The sequence below is a fragment of the Mizuhopecten yessoensis genome, unplaced genomic scaffold (genome assembly GCF_002113885.1).
Source record: "Mizuhopecten yessoensis strain PY_sf001 unplaced genomic scaffold, ASM211388v2 scaffold9563, whole genome shotgun sequence".
NCBI lineage: Eukaryota > Metazoa > Mollusca > Bivalvia > Pectinida > Pectinidae > Mizuhopecten > Mizuhopecten yessoensis.
The window spans coordinates 322,128-347,249 of NW_018408110.1; the positions used below are offsets into that span (position 1 = coordinate 322,128).

Below are 25,122 nucleotides of genomic sequence, written 5' to 3' on the forward strand. Positions count from 1 at the left end.
CTACGTAAAATAATATTGAGATTGGTCGAAGGGAGACAACCCGTTATACACTACACTTTCCGTATCTTCTACCAAACCCTGTTTTAGTACTTGCAAGATATAAACCGACTCTTGATAAAACTTGTTTCGAATTAATTGATTTGAATTCACAGAACTTTATAACTAAATATAATCCTGTGTACCAAATGTTATGCTGTCATTACAATTTGCATTTTTTGTTTATTTTTGGGTCGCAATAGACTGAAAAAGAACAAATAGATAAATATTATTGCGAAAATATTTATCTAAAACAGAGTTGCGATAATATGTATCCCCGAAATAAGTTAAGGAAAACGTTGGCAATATTAAATGTTTGTTTCAAGTCAGTTCTAGCCGGTCGAACTCTGAATACTTTAGTCCGGATTCTGTCTGGTTTTTGTTTTATATAACTCTTACATGGTTAACTGAACGCTTGCTATTTTGCCCCGATTTAAAGCTTTCGTTGGTATCAGTTTCGAGGAAATCTTCTAAACTAAAGAAAGTAGACAAGAAGGTTCAAGGTATGTTAACAATATAAATATATATAGTTCATGTCAGCTCGAATTATATAGCAAATACCAACTAGCAACACTTGAAGTGCGATGACACATGTACAGCACGTCGAATACACAAACTGTCAAACATAGTGACAAGGTCGATGTTATCCGGATATCATCAACATGTACATGATCAGTCGGTCGTATGATAGAACGAGTGACGTTGTGCTGTAACCCTATCGCTACATTAATTTAAATGTCACATTAATCAATACATGTTATCCAAGATATGATATGTAGTGTAGTGACCAGATAATATTCCGAATATGATGTTAAAAAACTGTGCTGCTGAACTGGCCAAAATAATTGCCAATATTTTCCAACAGAGTCTAAACAGGTCCAGTACACTGCCGATTGAGCTATATAGCTATAAAGACCTATATAGCTATATACACCTAAAAATTAAAGCTTTATTGAGCTATATTTTTTCAGATTTCAAATTTCATTAAATTAAAGCAAAGTCGCATAAAACAATAAGGTTTATGGTAATGTTAACGTTGATACAGTTTATTTTCATTTTTCATAAATGTTTTCACAGATTTTTTTTCATCATTATTTTTTAAAAAGAATACTTATATTTAATGTCTTTTGTTATCAACCTAATGATACAATCTTCTTTTAGAAGCGACTTTGTTTCGTTTTCCTTAAAAAAGAAAATCACTCAAAAGACCTATTTCAGATAGGTCAATAGAGCTATTATAGGTCTTTACAGCTATATAGCTCAATCGGCAGAGTGTCCTGGACCTGCTAAATACAGGCACCCTACCTATGGACTGGAAAAACGCCAATATCAGCCCGGTGTTTAAGAAGGGGAACAAACACACCTCCAGCAATTATCGCCCGGTCTCGTTAACAAGTGTCTGTTGTAAAACAGCTAGAGCACACCATATGTGGCAATATTTTAAAACATCTAGAACAGCATACTTACATCATTACAACATGGATTTAGGAGTGGTCACTCGTGCGAGAGCCAGTGTTACTTTACAAAATAGTTCACGGCCTGGTGGCCATACCCTATCGTTATTCCAGTTTAATACCAGACCATCAGATCTAGAACACAGCACAGTAAATCCATCAAAGTGCTTAGTTGTAACACCGACATATATAAAAACTCATTTGTACCAGCTACCATAAAAGACTGGAATGCACTACCATTGCACATAATCAACTGTAAAACTACAGAACAGTTTAAAGCCACTATTGCGACCAAAAGTGACTTAAGATTGATATACCGCACTCACTCACCCTGGATAGTCTTTGTTTGCTCAGTAGTGAGCTAATTTCCAGTACAAATACAGATACAGATAGTGTTAAACTAAAACTATTGTATATTGTTTATCTCTGCTGTGATGTATGTTTACCACATGATCTGCCTATTTCGTCTGGTTACTAGACATTTTGACAGATGTGCATATATACAGCAGCTATAACGTACAGTGCTCAGTAGGAATATCATCAAAGACTTAATTAGGTATACAAATATATCAGGATAGGGAAATGCGATGACCAAACTGGGATTCTTTTGACCTCATAACTCTAACAGACATTCTAACAACTGTGTTAGTAGTCTGGAATTACTTTTTCCTTTATCAATGAGGAAATCATCTATTTCGGACTACTGAGTTACTTTGTCACATTTGATTGACACAGTCAAATTCCGATACATTCCAACACCTTTTCAGCACCATATTTGATAGAATTAGACTGGAACAACCATCCACCAGACTTGTTCTTATCTGCAACTTTGGACCTCTCTACACAGTTAGCTCTGAATCTGAATGTGTATGTTGAAGACACCAATACTGGTATTTAATCAACGGAGGAGAGAGAGCGTTTAGGTAGTTTTAGTCTTTAGAAAGAGAAGTCCAAAAAATGTTCACAGATGTAGCACGAACAGAGGATTCTTCCAGTTTGTTCCAGTCGTGTATTGTTCTGATAAAGAATGAGTTTTTATAAGTGTCAGTTTTGCAGTTTTGCATTTGGAAGCACCGAGTGTTGTTTGTCGCTGTTTTTCCACAATGTTTTTTGGTAGAAAAATCAGTGAATTAGTTGCAGTGATTTTACGCTTGTTCCGGATAGGATGTAAATATGAAGAGGCTGGTATTGCTGGCACCAACCCCTCAACCACCTTGAATAAAAATGTCAATCTGTGATGTTTCCGTCGTTCCTAGAGAGATTGTAGATCGCACTCTTGGAGCATACGGGTGACACAACCAGGGTCTCTTGAACAGTAGTCCCCTGTAAAGAATCGTACTGCCTTCCGTTGATACGTCCTAGTCGGTCAATGTCCGATTGTAGGCAAGGGTCCCATATATAACTGCTCCATATTTCAGGGTCTGATCCCACTTTCTATTCTTGTACATAAACACAACCCAAACATTGACATAATCTTCAATATGATGAAGTAAGTTGATTTTAATATCAGGAAGAAGATCAACAAAATCCCTCTATGTACCATGTTCCATGGATATATTTAGTGAGGCAACAAATTAATGTCTGGAATGGAAAAATGCATTGACCAGACGAGCGTTCAATTGGACTTCTGACCATCTGACCTTACACGGGTTTACCATTGATAGAGCCAGTCCAGTCCAGCTTCACTATAGAATAAACTAAACCTAATTTTTGAAATTTAAAAAAATGTTGGTAAAGGGCACCACATCTTCAATGTCCAATGGTTCCACTTTAGATACACATACGTACACGCATTGAAAGTTCATGGTTATATTAGCCATTTAGTTGGTTTCAGAGATAAGAAACTAAATACAATATCAATCAATAGCTAGGATGATACTTGTACTTTGAAGATTACAGAGTCCTGATCTTGAGCTACACAAAAATGAAAGATGATCAATTTTACCATTACGTATACGCTGCCTTGTGATTCCTTTTCACAGGTATGCATGCTTATGTAAATTTGACAAGTCAACTTGTGCCGTTCGCTTGGGTGGTACATACAGTCTTTGATTTTGTCATCATGACATGTTCCAATGGTGAAAAGAATATATTCCTTTCAAGAACAGAACGTTGGATTTCAAAGTTGAGTGAACCAGTTGGTTATACTAATAGCTAGTCTCAATAAAACATAGCTCAAGGAGTAACACATCGGGCGTGTACCTCTGCTGAGGATTAAACCAGCAAGCCTAAGACTTGCTTTCTAGTCAAATGTTTTACCACATCCATTGAGATGAATGGAAATTCCTACTAGCAAAAGCTAGTGAGGTGACTTTTGACATCGTGTACAATGCACATCTTTATATAGCTATTGGAAGTTTGATTTCGTCAGATGTTATATTTAACATAATGTTCATTGTTTTAAAAGTAGTGTGTTACCGTGTGTCACACACCACTTCTACAACAAGTGGTGTGTGACACACATATAAGCAATTTACATATATTTGGGGCCTTTTGATACATGTGAATAAATATCTCATGGATTATAGAAAATCTACACTTATTGCATGATAGTATTATCATGGTTATGAAATATAACAGTTTTCAGAAGAAAGTGTCAAAATTCATTCGATCTTGTTTTTATAAAGTATGTATTATATATATATTGGTTTGGATGTACAAATTTATGTACAATGTTATCTCAATATTATGCATATTAATTTGTTTGTTTTCTTTATCATTTCAGATTGTGTGACCTGTGTTGATCTTTCCAGCATGAAACCTCATCATAGAAAATATTCCAGCATGGAAATGTATCCCTTTCTAATAGTTTTTCTGTATCTTCTCGAGAGTGTTGCCTCCGAAAACCTTATACAGACAATCAATGATACAATTGGTGCTGAAAACTACACTTACTACAGAGTTTCTGGAGTGGGACGGCTAAGACTTGAACTCACTTCAATGTACGGTGACGCTGATTTGTATGTGTCTCATATTACGCTATCGCCCACCTTCAATGAATACGAGCTCAAAAGTACAACATGCGGTATGGACGTCGTTGAAATTCCAGCCTTTTTAACCAGACCTATAGGTGTGGCAGTGTATGGTTATCCAGTAAAAAGGAATGAAACTGAGTACAGTCTTTCAGTTTATTTTGTATCCAAATATGATGATTCCGATTACTCTTCCCTTGATTCCATGTATACTTTGAGAGATTCAGACAGTAAAAATGATGTAAATGCAGGACAGGCCACCCCAAACGGTCAGCAGAGCTATCAAGACAAAGAAGAGGAGGAAATATCAGTTTCAGAAACCCTGTGGACAATTCTTCTTACTATTCTAAAAGTTGTTTTTGAAGTTTTATTGTGAAAACACATTATGATAAATGAACACCTTCCAACTAGTGAAATCAATTATATCTCAGGTTACATAAAAATCAAAGGTTTAAGTGTTATCCTGAACAAAATCCAGTTTCCTAATTATAAGTTATGTGTGTTTAAAAATATTTTTTTCATTTACACTTTAGTGATTAGGTTGAGATTTTTTGTTTAATTCTATTGTTAGAGAACTAAAATAGTGGTAACCCTCTTTGTTTGTGAATGTTTATACTTCAGTTTAATTTAAATGTCATAAAAAAAATTGGTTGTGTGCAATAGTGTTGTCCCGATGATCGAATATAATCGATATCTAATCTGTAAGGCAACCGATTCCCAACACCCGTGTGTAATCATATTGACAGCATGATGCGATAAAATTAATATTTCAGTTTTTGGTAAAAACATTGTTATACCACACACTGTATATATACATTGTGACTGAGTAATACACACTGTAAATGCTCTATAACAAACAACTAAAAAGAAGAAATTTCAGGAAATGGAAAGTCAAGATAATAGTGTAGTCTATATCATTTTATCATGTGCCTTATCAATTTATGTATACCTGGTGTGTGTGTCGTAATTATATATATATACATATATGAAGGCTGTTGTACAAGTTGTAATGGAGATAATATTTTTCTTTGGTCAAGAAAATGCTAAATCTATTTATAACTCATAATTAAGTAAAGGGCCATTTCCAGTTTTTGTTGGACAAATAAAGTACTAGAATTGTAGCTGATAGATTGTGCATTTTAAGCAATTTTGATATATAGACACTTGTTACAATTAATGTCTATAAATGGTGCACTACTTGTTTAATGTAACATTTGAGTTGATTACGTTGATACAAAGCAATGATATTGTAGAGGTGGTGCACATTTTTTGTTCCCTATGGTCTTTTGAAACAAGTTTTGCCCACACTGAGTTTTCCCACAATGTCATAACCTTACAAATATTACTAAAAATACAGCATGTTAAATGTTTCTCCTTCACATTTAATTGGTCCTTGGTCATGGATGAAATTAAAAAAAGGTGAAATTTTCCAATTTAAAGTGGAAAATTCTAAAAGTCTGAAATAGAATTTCTGTAATGGTAATTTTGGTCTGCAGCCTTAAGGTTTTAAGGATGTTGTGATCCATTAAGTTGAGTGTAGATTGGTAGTTGCTCCCCTTTGTTCACTGTGATCCGAATACAGATATTTCCTGCCTTGAAATGTCAACATTCCTGTGTTATCTCCACACAAACTTTACATCATTGTGTTATTATTATATGTAGATACTCAAGTTGTTACTTTGTATGACTTGAAACTGAACAGATTTAAACTAACCTATATACATTTCTGTTCGTTTGTTTATTGGTAAGTTTAACATCTGATCAACAGCTAGGGTCATTTAAAGGTTAAAGGGGGCAAAACAACATTTTACTTGCATGAATGTTTTAATTTAAGCATTGCTGGCATGGCCAGACATGAATAATAACAGATAGTCTAGCGTGTGCCACAACTGCTAAACAATTACATTTACCAACAAGTTGATAAAAACATGCCTTTCTTTTTACGAATTTCTTCTTTTGTTTATACCATATTTATTCTGTAGACTAATTCTTTGTTCATATGCTAGGCCTTGTGCTGATTTCAAGCATATGTCATTCAAGTTTTCCCTCTAATGCAATATTGCAGATATTGGGGAGGGCAGGTTACAATTTGATTGTACATGGATATACTGGATAGATAGGACAGCAGTTGATATTACCTGAAAGAAACCCTTATTTTGATGTTAAATATTGTTGACAAGATCTGCCAATTTTGATGTTAAATATTGTTGACAAGATCTGCCAATTTTGATGTTAAATATTGTTGACAAGATCTGCCATGTTAAATGAATGACAAAACTATAATTATAATATTTTTGAAAACGACCTTCATGTTATGATTAATATGATTTTCGTTATATCTTTCTTTTTAACATGATGGAAAGGAATAGTATTTTGGTTTTTTTTGGTTTTCCAGTGATTTTGATGAAAAGTGAAACATAATCAAGTTTTGACAAGAGGTTAATATTGTATTGTCTCGGCCACCTAAGACATTGTCACCAAGATTAACATGTTTCATCTCCTCATTAGTATAACAGCAGTTCATAAGTAGCAAGGGGAGAGTGCAAATACTGGTGTCTATTTTTATATTATTCTGGGAAACAGAAATTAAATTCTATACTTGTATGTATTACCGCTATATTGACATACTATAAACATGTCCATTTATGCTTCTATTATTATCTATCTAAATATCTTACCTAGGAAAAATATCCTGTTGTCTTGATACTACGTTGGAAACATATCGGGCAATGATCCATGTCTGTAGATGATTTGGGTTCGCATTTTCCATGTGATAGATATGATTACATAATTGACTACAGTGTATGATATACAGTTTATTTATAAATTATAGAGCATTCAGTTTATTTCGAAGTGATCTTACCCAATTATGTAAATGTAGAACTATAAACACACTTGTTTAATAACTTTGCTAAAAAGACACATGTATACCTTTATGTATGAAATATGTACTCCATTAGCATGCAATAAAACTGTAAAAAACTGTAAATGGAAAAACGGTACTGGTTTAACAATCGACGGACACTAGGTGTAGAGAGAGGTACATTACAATATGACCATCGTCTGACACACTGATGGTAACACTGATGTCATCATCATACACCTTCACAAAACTGGAAGTCTCTTCCTGATAACTTGCAGAGTCCAGAATAGATCTGGTATCTTGTCTACATACTGCAAACATACATATATTAGGGGTAATATTATTTTAGCTCATTCATTATAATTCACTGAATTATGTACTAGTTTCAGTCTTTGTAAAATGCTTTTTGTTGCAATTGCACTAAATCTGTTAAATTTTGATAGTGTGCTAAAATATATACCGGGTATATTTACTTTACAGATTTCAATATAACCAGTATGATTTGGTTTTATTTTGTTTTATAACTGTGACGATGTGTATATTCCCCTGGTAAATATTGATTGAGGAACATGTTTTTTTTGTTACAAAAAATCTCCCAATTGTCAACGATTCACGTCTCCGAGACAAGGGGACATAACAAACAGTTGTCATTAAGATTGACGGTGAACACACAATGTTTTATCATTTCTTTCTTAATACTCTGTATTGTTCAGTTTTTTTGATGTGCAAAGTATTTTCGAAGAGATTGAGTTCATTACTGTATGCATATACTGTATATGGAATTTTCAATCAGGTGCAGTTATTGTAACATATATTGCAATCGGGGATGAAAAAATAAATTTAATTTTGTTGTAAACCATGCTTATGCCATTAATGCCATAATTGCATAAAATGAATAAATTGTATAGTTTTGTACACTGCATTCTGAGTTATCTTACTTCATACAAAACAAGAGGCCAATGGGCCTTAACGGTCACCTGAGTCCTACAGTATTTATTTTTGTTGTTGAAATATGTACCAATTTGAGTAAAAAATAGTTAAGTATAATGGCAGCCAAATTGTATTTTTGATTGACCCGAAAAATAACAACACTTTGTCAGGACCATGATTCGATCATTCCTACAAAGTTTCAGTTCAATCGGCCAATTAGAACTTTACGTTAAGTTTGAAATTGTTTTTCAAAATGGCGGCTGTGGCGGCCATATTGGATTTCTGATCGACCCGAAAAATAACAACACTTTGTCAGGACCATGAGTCGATCATTCCTACAAACTTTCAGTTCAATCGGCCCAGCAGAACTTGACTTTAAGTTTGAAATAGTTTTTCAAAATGGCGGCCGTGGCGGCCATATTGGATTTCTGATTGACCTGAAAAATAACAACACTTTGTCAGGATCATGAGCTGATCATTCCTACTAACTTTCAATTCAATCGGCCCAGCAGAACTTGACTTTAAGTTTGAAATGTAAAATGTTAACGGACGACGACAGACGAAGACGGATAGCATTAGGTCACTTGAGCTAAAGCTCTGATGACCTAAAAAGTATACTGTACAGCACTTTAGTATGGTATGTTCCAAAGTTAATTACTTGTTTTGCAAATCCTCCTAAAAACACCCTTTTCCATTTGCTTTCTAAACAGACGATTTATATACTTATAGTTTGAGATCACCTAACCTTATTTCTAAGATGTTGACATGCAGTCAGTCGCCAAAGCAACAGTCAAAGAAATCAATCAAGGGGAATCGGACAACAACTGGTTCACCCGTTTACAGTATAATGTGACCAGGTGGAATGTTGTGCTGAGTGTCTTGTGTGTGGTATTTCAGTGAGATAGGACTGTATAATTGGCATCAGATCCGTGCTATCACAAGGAGGCAAATACACAAACATACACACTTTTCATCACAAATACACATGCATAAACAACGCACACGGAAGCACCTTAAATGACTTTAGCTGTTGATAGGATGTTAAACCTTGATAACCAACCAACTACTTTGATAAAACTAGAGTCATACTTGGGAGTTGTTTTCATTTAAAGATTGAATCTTGCTTTGGTCGATTTCGTGATAAATTGAGTTGGTCTTGAAACAAATTGAATGAACTGAAAAGCAGTTCATGTTGAATTTGATTCAAGACCAACTCCATTCATCATTTATTGAAGCTACACAAGAACATCTTCCAACAATCAATCAGCAAAATATTATCAGCTCATGGTTTCTAGCAGTAGTGACAAGTCACGTACTGCCCTAGAAATTCCACCCCATAGGTGGAGATGACAGATGAGTTACCACTCATCACGTAATAGACGAGTTACGTTTCAATATATACAGGAAATTATGGACTCAATAACACAGAGTTGGTAGCATCTAAAAGTATCAATGGACACTAGCCGAATACAGTATTAAGTGTATTGCAATGATTGGAAAGTTAGCTGCCCTTTATCTCAGCATGCTGCTGACCAACTAGCATCATCCATTACCAAGGTATTTCAGTTATTCAGAAGAATTCAATTAAAGTTGTCAAAACATTTTACCCTTGTGACCTTTAAAGTTGATCTAGTTCTTTCTTTTTTAGAAGTTGATTAAAGATTTCAACACACTAACCCCCCCCCCCATCAAATTGTTTTGATATTTTTTTTAAAAAGAAAAGAGCCCCCTTAGGCTTTATTGTCTCTCAAGTAAAAGGGAAGAATGTTGGTCTAAATCATGCATGCAGATATCCTTTAAGATTTTTTCCCCTGTAACCCCAAAAAGCCTTCCTGTAGATCCCTCAGCCTCTGCCTTAGGTACATTTTTCCCCCTCATCATCAAAGGATTATTTTATGAAATGTCTGAAAATCCAACAATAAATTTCAGAAAATTATTTTGAAGATTTGCACTCTGTGACCCCTAACTGCCCTCACCCATCTGCAGCTCCTCCTTGTGTATAGATACTGCATGATCATCATCTCAGAATAATTTTATGAAATGTTGATTAAACTAAACAATACCTTTTCAAGGGCAATGCTATTTGATGAGGTTGAACTCTATATTGGCCCTCAAATTATCACCACTCTGAAGGGGTGGGTTTCGGCCACTTCAAGAATAGATCATCTGCTACTCATCATCTAAGAATCTTTTATGGAATTTTGGTGAAAATCCACTGGTTTGTGATTTCTTTTTTTTTGTAACCAGAGTCTTGTGGCCTTGCCCCTTCTTGACTATAGTTCCCCACTAATTCCCACCACAGATAATTACCATTAATTTTCATTAAAATCTGGCAATACATTCTGAGAAATTAATTTTGAATTGAATTAGTATCCAAACAAGTATGCTTTTGCATTTAAACAGATATGACTTTCCTGTGCAAGTTTGGTTAATTAATTCAATGAATTACTTCCCTTGAGTGACACCTCCTTTGTAAGATGCATATAAAGTACGTATTATGCAAACATGAAACATATGGATAGAAAATTTTTAAAAAAGTCTATAGATATATTCTAACAGTTAAAACAAGTTCGTTTGACTCTGGTTAGATAATATAAAGACAAAGTCTAGGTATATTTCACATATCAACATTATTTATTAAATACCCGATACACTTTCTTTCAGCACTCTATTCAACAATACATGCATTTACATTCAGAACTAATACACCAATTCAAGAGAACAGACCCCATTTGATTCCTTCAAATGGTGTCAAAAGCAAATAAAATAACTGTTTTCATCTTTTACACTAATTCATACGTCAGCACAATATATAGCTAATGTTGTAACAATGATGATGCTGTAGAATCTGTAATAACTGCATGAGGAGAGGAATTAAACTCTACTGACTTTCCACTGGAGGTTTCCAGAAAGGTATAACAAAGTGTTCAACATTTCAAAATGTTCACTGCATACATTTCAACCAATCTGATTAAAATCCTATCCTACATTCACTACTTATCACGTGATTCGTAGTGAATGTAGGATATGTCTTTAATCAGATAAACATTGCAACTTACAAAGTTATGTAATTCCTTCAATTATTGCACATTCCATCAAATGTACCAATCCAGATTTCTTTAATGATATGGTATCAGTATAATGTTTTTATACTCTATTCAGATGTACAGTTAGTTATTGAAAATAAATAAAATTTAAGCACAATTGAATTTGTTTTTTAAGGATCCCTGTACTACTGTCAAAAACTGTATTTTGTCCCGGTACGACTATAGCTTTGATAAGTTATTTCTGAAAAGTAGATAATTCTTTGCGTAATTTTTATGAAAACTAGAAAATGTCTGTATCGCTTGAATGTTCCCGCTGCCTTGTGAAACTAGTTTCAGTGTTTGTTAATGTTCCGTAAATAGTTTCAATAACTTTGTTTCAATGAATAGCAATTTGCAGTGATCTTTGAAACATTAACTCATCCGCGACATTCTCTTACCAAAAATCTATATAAACTTTGATCAAAATCTGTTAAGAAATCAAGTATGAAGAGTAAGGACAACGAGTCAGTTGCGATTTTCTATATACAACAGTGACCTTGGCCTCGACACCCTTAAACACCGAGATGTCAGAGGTATTCTCATATTTGACCTTTGTATGAAGTTTGATCAAAATCTTTGATAAATGAAGAGCTAGAGTGTTTACATTCATTTGTATTGGGACGGGCAACACTATATGCCCCCTATTTTATGGCAGGGGCAAAACAATAGGCGAAATTAACAAATTAAACAACAGTATTCTGATTAAAAATACAATGGGACCAACCAAGGATTCAGATGCTGACCTTCAATCATTATACTGACGTTATAACAGAATGAACTTCCTGGTCAACAGTAGAACACTCACCAAGTATGTTTGAAAAATAAACACATTTAAATTCTGTAGTGTATTGTCTACAGTGGGACAGGAAACCTTCAGAAAAAACAATTTTTCAAATGTTCAAAATATCTGAATAAACACTCTATATTAAACATACATTAAGCAGAAACTGTATTCTGTTTAATGCCCCCTCCTTTTCACTTGTTTATTATATTGTAAAAAAAAGAGGATTTCTAAATGTTCCAAATTAGCCAACTCCAAGTTAACAAGAGCATTTATAATTTCACAAAATATTCAATAAAACATTTTACATTTTCATTAGAAGTGTTTCACTTTGTGGAGCTCTCCTGGAAAAGAGGTCACAAAAATTACTGTATGATACATCCTTAATAGATGGATAGAACATGTGTTATTTCTCCAGCCCATTACCTATATACTAGAGGTAATATTCATGGAACATTGCTCTATATCAATGTCTGTATTTGATTCAGGTTGTAAGGACATGGTGTTTGTCTATCTCTCACATATAATTACATGCTAGTACATGAGATTCAATCAGCGAAGATCTGGTAAACTTCTAATCAATAGCAAAGCACTATAACCGTTACATTTATATATTACTGCAATAAAACGAATCAATCATTAAGAAAATGTTGTATCATGCGCTTAATTTATTAACTGTTGAAACATATGACTCTCCTAGTAACCTCGTTTTCTTAGTTAAGCCATTCATTTTACAGTATTTCTTGCAACATATACATTTTTTTATTTCATTACATGTGTAACATATTACTAGAATATGAAGTATTTTAGCAACATATTTGGGTCACATGATTATATTATCACTGACAACCAGATCAAATACAAATGTAAGTCAAAATCTCTGTATTTCTTAAAATCAATTTTCTAGCTTGTACATTTGTATATCATTAAAAGTTTTCACACAATGTCAATTTACGAATCTGCAAAAGAGCATTTATTACGAAAAATGTTCCATATGTTATTTTGTCAGAATGACTGATCTTTAGAATAGGTTTCAGTATTAATCAGATGTATTTTTTTAAGAACTGTAAGAATACAAGCAACATCACTACTTTATTACAAGTACCAGTAAACATATTGTTTCAGATCTCCTTAAAATTAAATGAACAGATTTCAATTCAATGTTTAATATTACTCCTTATTCTATAAAGTCATCAATGAAAAAAGTATCCTAGCAATGTTAACTATTACAGGTATTTTATCAATGTGACAAAAATATTATTTTTTTATTACCTGCAGATAGTTCCACATAAAAAACAACAAGTAGAAAACATGAAAATCAGATTTCGTTACGCGTTTCACAGTGACATTTTTTACCAGTCATGATGGTATGCTTTCATTCAAGTCAATACAAACATCCTTATGACACATCCCTTACTGTGAATTTGATTATTTACATAATTTAAACAAAATGATTGATCAATCTACCTTAGACAGTATACACTTATAATTTAATCTTGCTTGTAACAAGCATTTTCATTGGCTTAAAAATTTATGTTATCAGCCCATAACGTAAAAAAATGACTTCGGCGTTTGTAACGTCAGTTTTGATTGGCTGATACAGCAGCGCAATAATTTCTAAGAGAAAAGAGTCCATCAATAAAAGTGGATTTCCACAGGGATTGTGTATGGTAGATTAAATTATAAGGATTAACTTAAATATATTTTTCATGTTATGGAGATATAACACAAAAAAACGGAGTGTACTCTAAATAAACCGTGTAGCAGTTATTAAATATGAGACTTGTGTTTGAGCACGGTTAACATCTTCCTTAAAGATGTACACATTATATAATTAGTATAATCTATTAGGCTATTTTCCATATGCCTATACTCTGCCTACTTTTCTTTTTAAAATTCCTTTTCTCTACACCCATTATGTACACGTATATTCATGTCTTAATAGTCATATAAGAATTACATGAGTTTTAAAACTGCATAAAATCAAACGTGTGTACCTTTTAAATGCGTCACCAACTCTTGTGTATTTTCACCAGTGCTTGTGTACCTTTTAAATGTGTGGTCAATTCTTGTGTACCTTAAATTGTGTCATAAATTCTTGGGTACCTTTTAAATGTGTTATCAACTCTTGTGTACCTTTCGAATGTGTCATAAATCAATTAATCATTTAATCAAATAAATAATCTCTCATAAAATGCTTTTGATAAGTATCTTTGGAGATGTTTGGAAAGGTGTCACATGTCACAAGGTAAGGTACATGTAGGAAGTACACGTATCGTAAAATTCTTATTTTAACTCAAAATATATTTTGTTTCTGCTGGTTTGATTATGTTCCCCAACCAATCTTCAGTTTGCATACTGGAACATAAGCAGGTCGTCCTTTATCATTGCATCCAAATATCAAAAAATAAATTACATACTTCAGCAGGTTTGATAAAGACCATATGTAATTTCTGTGATAGAGTGAACTCAAATCTTTACATATATACAGAAACTGAAACATGGCACATACACAGTAACAACTATATATACCTTCCATAAAGTCACTGTCTGTGATATAGAGAACTCACATCTTTACATATATACAGAAACTGAAACTCGGCACATACACAGTAACAACTATATATACCTTCCATAAAGTCACTGTCTGTGATATAGAGAACTCACATCTTTACATATATACAGAAACTGAAACTCGGCACATACACAAGTTACAACTATATATACCTTCCATAAAGACGATCACTGTGATATAGAGAACTCACATCTTTACATATATATAGAAACTGAAACTCGGCACATACACAGTTACAACTATATATACCTTCCATAAAGTCACTGTCTGTGATATAGAGAACTCAAATCTTTACACATACACACTTACCAAAGTGACTGTGTCTGTGACAGAAAAATGCCTCTCAATATTCCAAACAGGTGACGGTTTCAGAAAATAATATCAACCCTACGACTCCTGTCAAATTTCGCACTCGCTTGCATTATTACTTACAAAAGGCACCATGATCATGCTATATTATCACCTCCTCACAGACTTTATAAACTGTAAACTGGAAAAATTTCACTGCAGTTTTATTTTCACCTTTTTCGTCTTCCACAGTAAGAGCAAATGTATCATGTATATATAGTATACAGCTTACTCTACATAGTAACTGTATGCGTAGGACAACATTACACTGAGCGAATACACATTTTACCAGTGGAGGGCGAATATTTGACTGGGCAAAATTTTTCCGGTATACAGCAAAATATTTCTAACAAGTATGGAAAGGATGACATTTAATACTTTTCACATGAACCATAATTAAAATGTATTTACTATACAGTATCAAATATTGAAAACTACCAACCTACCTACCGTACAGTGAGCAACTTCTTAAGCTAGTATGCCACCAAATAATGTTTTTTTTTTATTTCCAATAACTTTATCTTTCATGCCTTCATTCAAAATGTTAGGTAAAATTCTCGTATACTGGCAAATCTATTACCTAAATTTGACATCTTGCATGTAGAAAATAATTATTAATGATGATGAAACAAAATGATGGAATGAATGATTGACAATATGTACAATGATAACAGGGACTGCTGTTCGATACTATTGCTTCTTGAATCCCTTCAGTATGGGATAGATGTTGTCAAAAGCTTCATAGATTTCTTCTCTCACTTTGGCACCTAAAAAAAGAAATGAAATAATGAAACCTTTAAAGGACAAAAACATTCGAATTTGGACATGTGATGGGAATTGAATTTTCACTGTACTTTATTTCAAACATTGGGTTATTAATATGCTTTAATATGGATATACTGTACTTTCATTATAGGTTAAATTAATTTAAAAAAAGAATTTAATAAAGTTTTCTTCTTGGCAAGCTCTTAGCTTTTTCCCCACATAATTGGTTTGCAATTATAAACATTGTATGACATCATTAAAACTGCAGATATCATATGTTCTCTGCCATTGTACATATACATGTATTTGTGAAATATTGTGTAATATACATGTTAAACTTTTACAAAACTATTAAAGTACCCCAGACTTCTGATTGGTAATATCAAATGACTTCAGAAATTTTGGCTAGGTCATAATTTGATCATTACAATATATATACACTGAACTTTGTGACCTACCTGTCAACACAACTTTCCCTGAGACAAATATCAGCAACACTATTCTAGGCTTGACCATTCGGTAGATTAATCCTGGGAACAACTCAGGTTCATAGCTGAAATGAAAAATAATTAATAACACTGCGTATACAAGTACAATGTACATGGCAATTAATTAACAAATCCTTTTCTTATATTTGTATAATATAAATATTGACAAAGTTTCATCAGAAACCGGTCATATTTGACAATATCATTGTGCATAATTCATGAAGGGCATATAAAAACCACTTTGATATTTCTATTTCACCATGGTCACTAGAAAACAAAAAACTTAACTTGCAGAAATTGCTATCTGTAGCATAAGTGGTGAAAATGAAGACTGACTACTTTGCAAAGGAAAATAACTATTGGGCAGAAAAGCTTGTTAATGTTGGAAAAACAGCTCTGAAGCATGACTCTTCACAAATAAAACTGTTGCAGTGATGCTCTTTAACCTGAAATCTGAAAAAATCTTGGGTGTTTAAATTACTCCTGCTGATGACGAACAATGCCTTTTTGTTGTATCTATATCTACACTCAAAGCCAAATGAGCATTAGAAGTTATTACTTAGAGGCGATAGAATTTAGTACATGTATGCAACAATCGAACATATTAATCTATTCACACTCCTTGAAAATCTACAATATGTATGCAATCTTTACTCTTTACTAAAACTTACGTGGAGAACTGGCCATGACTCAGCACTAATCCCTCCAAGCGGATAGGAAATTTCACATCACAGCTTCCCACCATATTTTGGATCTTAAAATCCAGAAATTTTGCCTGAAAGGAGGAAACATAGTAAATTGAACAATTGCACTCCTTGACCAATAGTACAATGAATATAGTCAAAACAACTAATTCATAGCACATGTCCACAGGAAATTTAGTTGAAATCTTTGACGCTTGTATTTTATTATTCCAATATAATGTTGTATCAACTTTATATCATGTAAGTGGTATAACACCGGTTTTTTGTATTGGTAAACAACCATGGCTAACTCTACAAATCACTGTGCATGTAACCCTTTAATATACTGTATGCACACACAACACTGTTCCAAACCAACCCCTGCAAAATTATTAACTGAGCCCTTAGATTGGCTTTACTTAATTGTTTTCACCTTCGTGAAATTTATAAATAATTTATAATCATAAATACTTACTGGAAAACCAAGCTTTTGTACAATTCTTGCATATTTCCTCGCTGCTAACTTTGCCTGTTCCTCACTGTAAATACAACACAAATGTTTAATTGCCAGGTAAACATTGTATAAAATATCTGGATCAGCAGTAAATAGTTAACAGGAAACAATTGTACACATTGTTGAAATCCACTTTATTATTTCACATAGTTAACATTTTTATAATATATGCATGTAATTTCAACAATAACCTGCAGAATTGGTCTGCATTGTTCAAATGCCATGAGAGTGTATGGTGAATCTACAGTCAAACTTCCATAAATCAAATTTGAAGATTCAAATTTCTCAATTTCTCAAACTAACAGCAAAGTCAAGAATTTCCCCCTTATATTACAATATTAATATTCTATTCATGAATCAAACTTTTATCAATCAAATTTCTAGCTGATTTGAAGTATAAATAAGGCCCATTCTTTATGAAAACATTGAAAATAACAACTTATAAATCAAAGTAAAAAAATCACCTTAACTAGAACATAAAAATGTCCCGTGAGACTATAACATCATTTGGTCATGTGACCAGTACTGACCACTGTTGTAATGTTAGCCATCTGATTATGACAACAGAGACCTTTGCTGTTTTAAGAACTTCACAAACAGATGCTATTAGAGTGAAATAATAACAGTTAATATAACTACTTTATTAAAATGTAAATATAACTAATTAATAGTTTAACTTTTGGTGTTATGGTCTCATACAGCACAATGTTAGTGCTGACAAGCTCACAAATTCGATGCCGGAAAACTTTCGCCAAACCAAATGTTCGCCCTTAACTGGTAGAATCCTTTCCCTGCAGTGTTAAGTTCACCCTTGACATGTTATTCCTATGTATAGTAGTACAATGTGTCCTTTTTTCATCATTATGATAAATCGGCCCTCATTACGGACGAAGAAAAAGGTGAAAGTTAAAATGCAGCGAAAATTCCCAGTAATTCACTGCCAGACTTCTTCATGCTTGTTAGCAAAAGCAAGGCATTTTTAGGAAAAAAATGTTCCCTATAAAACACTCCTCTCTTTAGAAAAAAAACCCACTCGTTTAGAAAACAGTTGTTATCTGGTAGTAAAATTAAACACTATTTGAATAAATATGCATAGCTTTCCAAGCGATCTTGTACAAGTGGCCACCATTTTTTTATGATCACTCTCCAAAGTAAACATGCACAACTACAGACCAAGGGGAACCTACATATCAAATTTGAGAAAGATCCCTCCAAAACTTTCTTAGAAATAGCAATAACACTCACTGTCAAAATCCAAAATGGTCGTCTATCGGCCATTTTGTTGATTTGATCAGTCTCAAAAGTAAAAACACATGCACAATAACAGATCAAGGGTAACCTTCAAATCGAATTTGAGAAAGATCCTCCAAAACTTCCTAAGAAATAGCGATAACAAACATTCAATGTTAAAATCCAAGATGGCTGCCAGCCAGCCATTTTGTTTATTCAACCAGTCTCAAAAGTTAACATGTACAATAACAGACCAAATGGAACCTACATGTCAATTTGAGAAAGATCTCTCGAAAACTTCATGAGAAATAGCGATAACAAACATTCATTGTTAAAATCCAAGAAGGCCATCTGTCGGCCATTTTGTTTATCGAATCAGTCTCAAAAGTAAACATGCACAACAAAAGGCCAAAGGGAACTTTCATAACAAATTTGAGAAAGATCCCTCTGGTACTTTCTGAGAAATAGCGATAACAAGAATTGTTTAAGGACAGACCACGAACGAAGGGTGATTTGAAAAGCCCGGCTAAATATTGATGAGCATTGATACTTGGTATTTACAATGCCAGTTGGCACAGGTCCACATCATTATGATCATTTAATATTTTGTTCCCTTAATTTTGAAATTGAGAACTGCCATTAAAATCAATCGTGGATAAAACTTGTTATAACTATTAGACAGCCAATATTTAGTAAAATTATACCTTTTGGCTCCTGTGCAAACCATTTTTCCAGAACTGAAGATCAGAGCAGTGGTCCGAGGGTCTCGAATTCTCATAATAACAGCAGCAAAACGTTTTGGATTGTACTCTGCATTTCTTGCATGTAGTGCAATTTTTTTCAGATCTAACTTGCATCCCAAGTTTACAGTACAAACAATATTTCTGCAAAGGAAATAAAACACTTTCATATATGACAAATATTTATGAATCAACTTTTTAACAATTGGTACCAAATTATTTATAAAGACATGTTTTCAACACTTCAATGAAGACTATTGAATATAATAAAAAATGCAGGTCATAGCATTACAACCTTGAGGTTGGGTTGTGATCTGCAGGCTGCATAGGTGATTTGACAGGACTGAGTACCAGAAGATTGCATAAAAGTAACAGAATGGTTCTACTGTGCTAAATTTTAGGGATTTACATATGTATGCATTACTACAAGGTGAATCCATACATATGCAACAGGGTGTACTCGATGCACTTGGTCAGCATGTTAACTTGTCTGTGTTGTCTATCGTACCCGTTTCATAACAAATATGTGTAAGGTCGAGCGAATATGATTGCACAAGTATTTCCCATACTCACGCCACCCTGGGTGTCGTATACACACGCACCCGTAACCTTCTCATCTCACTCTGCACTGTGCTGCCATCAGAGCAGGACGGACCTTTCCAGGCCTCTGGTTACAGTCATTATCATTTTAGTAGTAATATGTAAATGCACATTAGCACAGTACAATATAATACTATATCTGTATCATTAGTCGTAATTATAACGTCGAAGCTTGTAAAGCGAAAGTATAACTAAATAGTGTAGGTAGACATAGTTTCGCATTTATTGTATCTATCATCTATGACGTTAGTTTCGTACTTTGTTCGACTTATATATTTTAATACTGGTATACTGTATTTTAGGTTTTCCTACCGGATTACAAATAAACACCAATGAACTCAACTCTTGTGCTTGTTCTGATTGAGAGAAGCGTACGACTTTACACATAACACCTGGCAACTGTAAACATCAGAATTGTTTCCTTTTTACCAGGTCTTGGTAGAAGATGAAAATCAATATATTTTGCTACCATATATATATACAGTGGTTACAATTTTTATAACGTTGATCTGCTACTGGAATTTCCTGAAAATCTGCAGCTGTCCACAGACATATCAAACACCATCCAACCTACTGTAATTGTGGCCTCAGTGGCATGAGACTAGCCGCTTCTGACGCCGGGGTAGCAGGTGATATTGGGGTCATTGGGGCTGTCATAGGTCCGCCAGGTGTTGGGGTCGGAGGATACAGACTGGGAGCATTTGATGGAGGCATAACTGGATTTGGGGTAAGTCCATGACCAAATCCCCCTAGAGCTGGTGACATCATTGGACTCTGAATAGAAGTTATAGAAAATTTATACAAAATAATTTAAAAAGTCAACCCAAAAAGTCATAAACTGCATGTTTTTCCAAATAAATACTATAAAGTTTTTTTTTTTTTTTACAGATGTCTTTATATAGGCCAATTTAGCTAACTATAAGTTATGAATATTCATTTTTTTTCCAAATTACATAATGCTTTATTTACAGAGGGGGACTGGTATATAACTGAACAATATGAACAGAAAAATATTAATCAAAATATTTTTATCACAGTATACATTTCCTGTTAGTATACAGTGTAAAGCCAAAACAGATCTCTAGGGCCAATAAAGAAAATATTGGTGCATCTTTAAAGAATGCAATATCACGGAATGTCATTTGCTATCTAAGTCCATGGTAGTTTTTAGTGAATCCTTCATTTCATTTCAAATAAATTTAGAGTAACAAAATTGCACAGCCATTGCCTATTAAACCTTTTTCCAGTGAATACAAACAGTTTGTCAAGATTAAAAAACTGCAGCACTGTCTTTCTAACTAATGTATTCATCAGAACACTGTCAGCATTTTCATGTGAATGTAAGCAGCGATCACACACGCTAAGTTAATGACATTTTGATATTTTTCACTCCCCCTCTCTAAATATCATTATTGAATTGGCGATTACTACTGATGACCGTTGGATTATATCTAATTATGCTGTATTTTCAGTGGAATTTATGTATATATTTGGACTTCTAAAAGTCTGAATGCTAAGCACGTCGTAAGTACCTTTTGGTAGCTACAGTGTTAATTAGCTGCGATAATGTAGCTGCTGACGACGAGACATTTTTTTTGGCCGGAGCAGGGGAGGCCGGGTATTCATATTCTACAGTGTACTACAGTGATAACATGCATTTCAAACAGGGTTGCTGACATCGGTGACATTGCATCATTTGCATTTAACCAAGAAACAAAGCTTTTTTGACAACGAAGACTTCCTCACCTGCTGGTGTTGCGGCGTCAGTCCAGTGCCGTATGATTGATACATGGTGCCGTCCATATTCATGCTGTTGTTGAATCGGAATTGATGTCAACAACGACGAAAACAGTGCAATCACGTTGGACTGTGATGCATACGATTTTTTCGGAGTAAATTACATTTATAGAATTGAATATTCGTTTGCAATACTTTCAAAAATTAACATTTAAAGTAAAAATTAAGGCATAGTTGTAGTTATTATCGATATATGGCCAGAACCGATGTCTGAGTAAAACGGTCAAAAAGAAATCGACACCACCAGCTTCATTCTTCACCGGAAGTGGATAATGTTTTAACGCTTATATCAACGACAAAAATAGACCTCATCCTCCTTATATCATTAATAATAAATTTCGACCAAAAATATATTTCAGGCCTTTGAGGAAATTTGAAATATAAATTTATGTTTTAGATAATATCTTATCTTTAACCGAAAGGTTATATTTAAAATGACTGCATTTCTCATATTTTGATTATGTTGACTCATATCAACTTTCACATACATGTATTTGGACCTAAACTAAGGTGTCTAGAGTAATTTTACATATTTTAGGGGTAAGATCGACTTTACCACCCTATAGCTGTATCAAATTCTCATATCCCTGTTAAGTGGATCTATTTATTCTCTTTATTTCCTAGTCCAAAATGAAGATTACATAAACAGAATAGTTACATATAAGAATTAATCAACATATATACATACATGGACATTGAAAGAGTACAAGGGTATCGTTACTTTAATGAGTACATAACTAACTATATACTCCTTTATTTCCTCCAGAATGAAGATTATAATGATAGAGCATCACACTACAATCATCAATTACACATCAATTATCAAAATTATTATACATATATATTACAATAAATTTCTGTTGTAACACATTAGGGCATATAATTTAAGCTAGCAGTATCAGGCCCTTTTGATTATTTGACAATAATCAGCATAGATATAGTAAATTTGTCATTTTTAATATGATATTATCATTCGAAAAAATAGTTTAACAGACGTCATACGGAACTCTTCTAGGTCTGAGTTACACAAATTGTAAGAAATAATTGACTTTCGTTTAAGTCGTGCAAATATACAGTGAACAGTATATCACTAATATTAATGATATTGCACCATAATTCGTCCCTTAATTCGTCAGTAGAACTACACTGCAGAACTATGTGGATGGCAACATCTTCATAAAACTGACCACATTTATGACATAATTCATTATGAGCCAACCACCTCATGGTAACAATTAATTTCATTATGTAATAAACAGCTTCTCTATTTCCTGGGAACTTTTTACATAATTTCCACAGCTGGTGTGGAACTAACTTGTCATGTATTAAAACAAACCTAGAGAAGTCAGTATTATTACACATCCTATTTAACCATACTTTTTCTTCATATCCATGCACAGCATTTTTAACCTGCATTTTCCAACGTGTTTTAAGAGGAAACCATCCCTCATTTATATACTTCTGAACCGGATCATATAAATTATATTTTCTTAGAATCCTTAGGATATCATACGCAAAACCATACCTGACATTATTTTCTGCATCCAGATTTACAATAAAAAGTATTGTAAATAGTATACGAGACGAGAGTGTCGTACTATGTAATCTGCATATCCTACCGAAAAATAATAACTTTTTAGTATCTATATATCCTTCTATACTTGTCCAACCCAGGAGGCCAGTACACATATCGGTTCTTGTTCGGGTTGCGAAACCCTGAATGGATTTGACAATAAAGTGTTGCGCCCTCTCTAACATTAATATTTCTGTGTTTGTTAGATTCCAAAGTTCACAGCCGTACAAGGCTGAAGCATACACTTTAGTTTTAATTATTTTACCTGTAGTTAAAGGGTTTAAAGCACTAGGATGACAACCAGAACGAATTAGACTCATTGTTCCACTACGAAGCTTATTACATGCACGAAGTGTGCGTTCCATACTATTGAATTTATTATTTAACATTACTCCAACATGCGTTACGTTGTCAACTTCCGGAAGGGGGCAACTATAAAGATGAAAGATCCTATTTGCATCAATTTTCTTTCTCCTTGAAAATGTTACAATGCTACTTTTTGTCGAAGAAAAAATAAATCTCCATTTTTTGCTGTAGTTCTCGCATAACTGTAACATATGTTGTAAATCAGTACGCTTAGTGCTCACTAGACAGATGTCATCCGCTTGGGTTGGAATATTTACTCTTAAATCTGCAATAATTGCCCCTTTCTGACATTGTTCAATCGTATTTAACAAATCATTAATGAATACTAGGTACATTTTTGCCGACAATGCGCTCCCTTGTAAGAATCCCCTCTCCATCACAATCCATCTGGATAGAATGCCATTACTCACTACACAACTAGTTACATTTGTATAAATTGCTTTCATAACCATCCACAACTCCGATTTCAACCCCATCTTATACAGTTTGTATAACAAGCCACCATGCCACACTGTCAAATGCCTTACTGCTACCAAGGAAGCTTACATACACATTGTCTCCTCTCTCAATATTATAATTCACACATTCTTGTCAGTTAAATGACGTTAGCATACTACATAAACCTGCCTGATAGGCAGACTGATGGACATTAGGAAAAAAGCTCGAATTAAGGACTGGATCTATTCTCTTCGTTAATATCATTTCAAATATCTTAAAAATGACGGGCAAGAGAGTAACTCCACGGTAGCTATTCGGATCATCTCTCGGTTTTCCATTACCTTTGTGTAAAGTTACAATTACACCCTTTTTACAATCACCTGATATGTAATGATGTTTGATTAAACAATTAAACAATTTGGACAAGTGACGATAGAGTAGGAGATTCCCATATCTTAAATGTTCATAGACTACATTATCAAATCCCCCTGTTTTATTTGATCTTAATTTTTCACATACATTCTTAACCTCATCTGTTTCCGTAATTGGTTCGTCCAAAACTTCGTTTCCATCTTTTAAAGTCGTTTTTTCAATTAAGGCAACTTGTCTCAAAATTTGCTTTTCAAAATTTGCATCAAACATTGAGATTGGCTTACTATTAAACAGCTCTTCAAAATGATCAGCCCATTTCTCGCTGATAACTCTAGGGTCTCTATAATTAAGTCACTCCGCCATATTTAATTCCGGTTTGTGTCTGTTTACGCCTGCCTGATCTAGACTTGAACAGATACCAAAATAGTTTTTGGTCCATCTCGCTCGATTTATCAATTTCCATCAACTGCTCAGCCATGTATGCGTCAAACGCTTGTCTAAGAGTTTTTCT

At 33.7% G+C, this 25,122-nt stretch overlaps 2 protein-coding genes across 3 annotated transcripts; one reads left to right on the forward strand and one right to left on the reverse strand.

Annotated features, from left to right (window-relative positions):
• Nucleotides 1-449: 449 nt before the first annotated feature.
• Nucleotides 450-8,240, forward strand: LOC110458407 (UPF0669 protein C6orf120 homolog). The gene is made up of 2 exons (XM_021510089.1): nt 450-539; nt 4,216-8,240. The coding sequence occupies exon 2, from the start codon at nt 4,245-4,247 to the stop codon at nt 4,836-4,838; it is 594 nt and encodes a 197-aa protein (XP_021365764.1). The 5' UTR covers nt 450-539; nt 4,216-4,244; the 3' UTR covers nt 4,839-8,240.
• A 5,564-nt stretch (nt 8,241-13,804) lies between these two features.
• Nucleotides 13,805-22,127, reverse strand: LOC110458402 (TATA-box-binding protein 2-like). 2 transcript variants are annotated; one of them, XR_002463788.1, is made up of 8 exons: nt 21,812-22,127; nt 20,640-20,839; nt 19,430-19,609; nt 17,457-17,520; nt 16,970-17,073; nt 16,269-16,363; nt 14,947-15,812; nt 13,805-14,849 (listed from the first exon to the last, which is right to left on the reverse strand). XR_002463788.1 is itself a non-coding variant. In XM_021510082.1 (7 exons), the coding sequence occupies exons 1-7, from the start codon at nt 21,872-21,874 to the stop codon at nt 15,736-15,738; spliced, it is 783 nt and encodes a 260-aa protein (XP_021365757.1). In that variant the 5' UTR covers nt 21,875-22,127; the 3' UTR covers nt 13,805-15,735. The 2 variants fall into 2 exon arrangements, 1 of the variants encoding a protein (XP_021365757.1); XM_021510082.1 differs by having other exon boundaries at nt 13,805-15,812.
• Between the last annotated feature and the right edge of the window lie 2,995 nt (nt 22,128-25,122).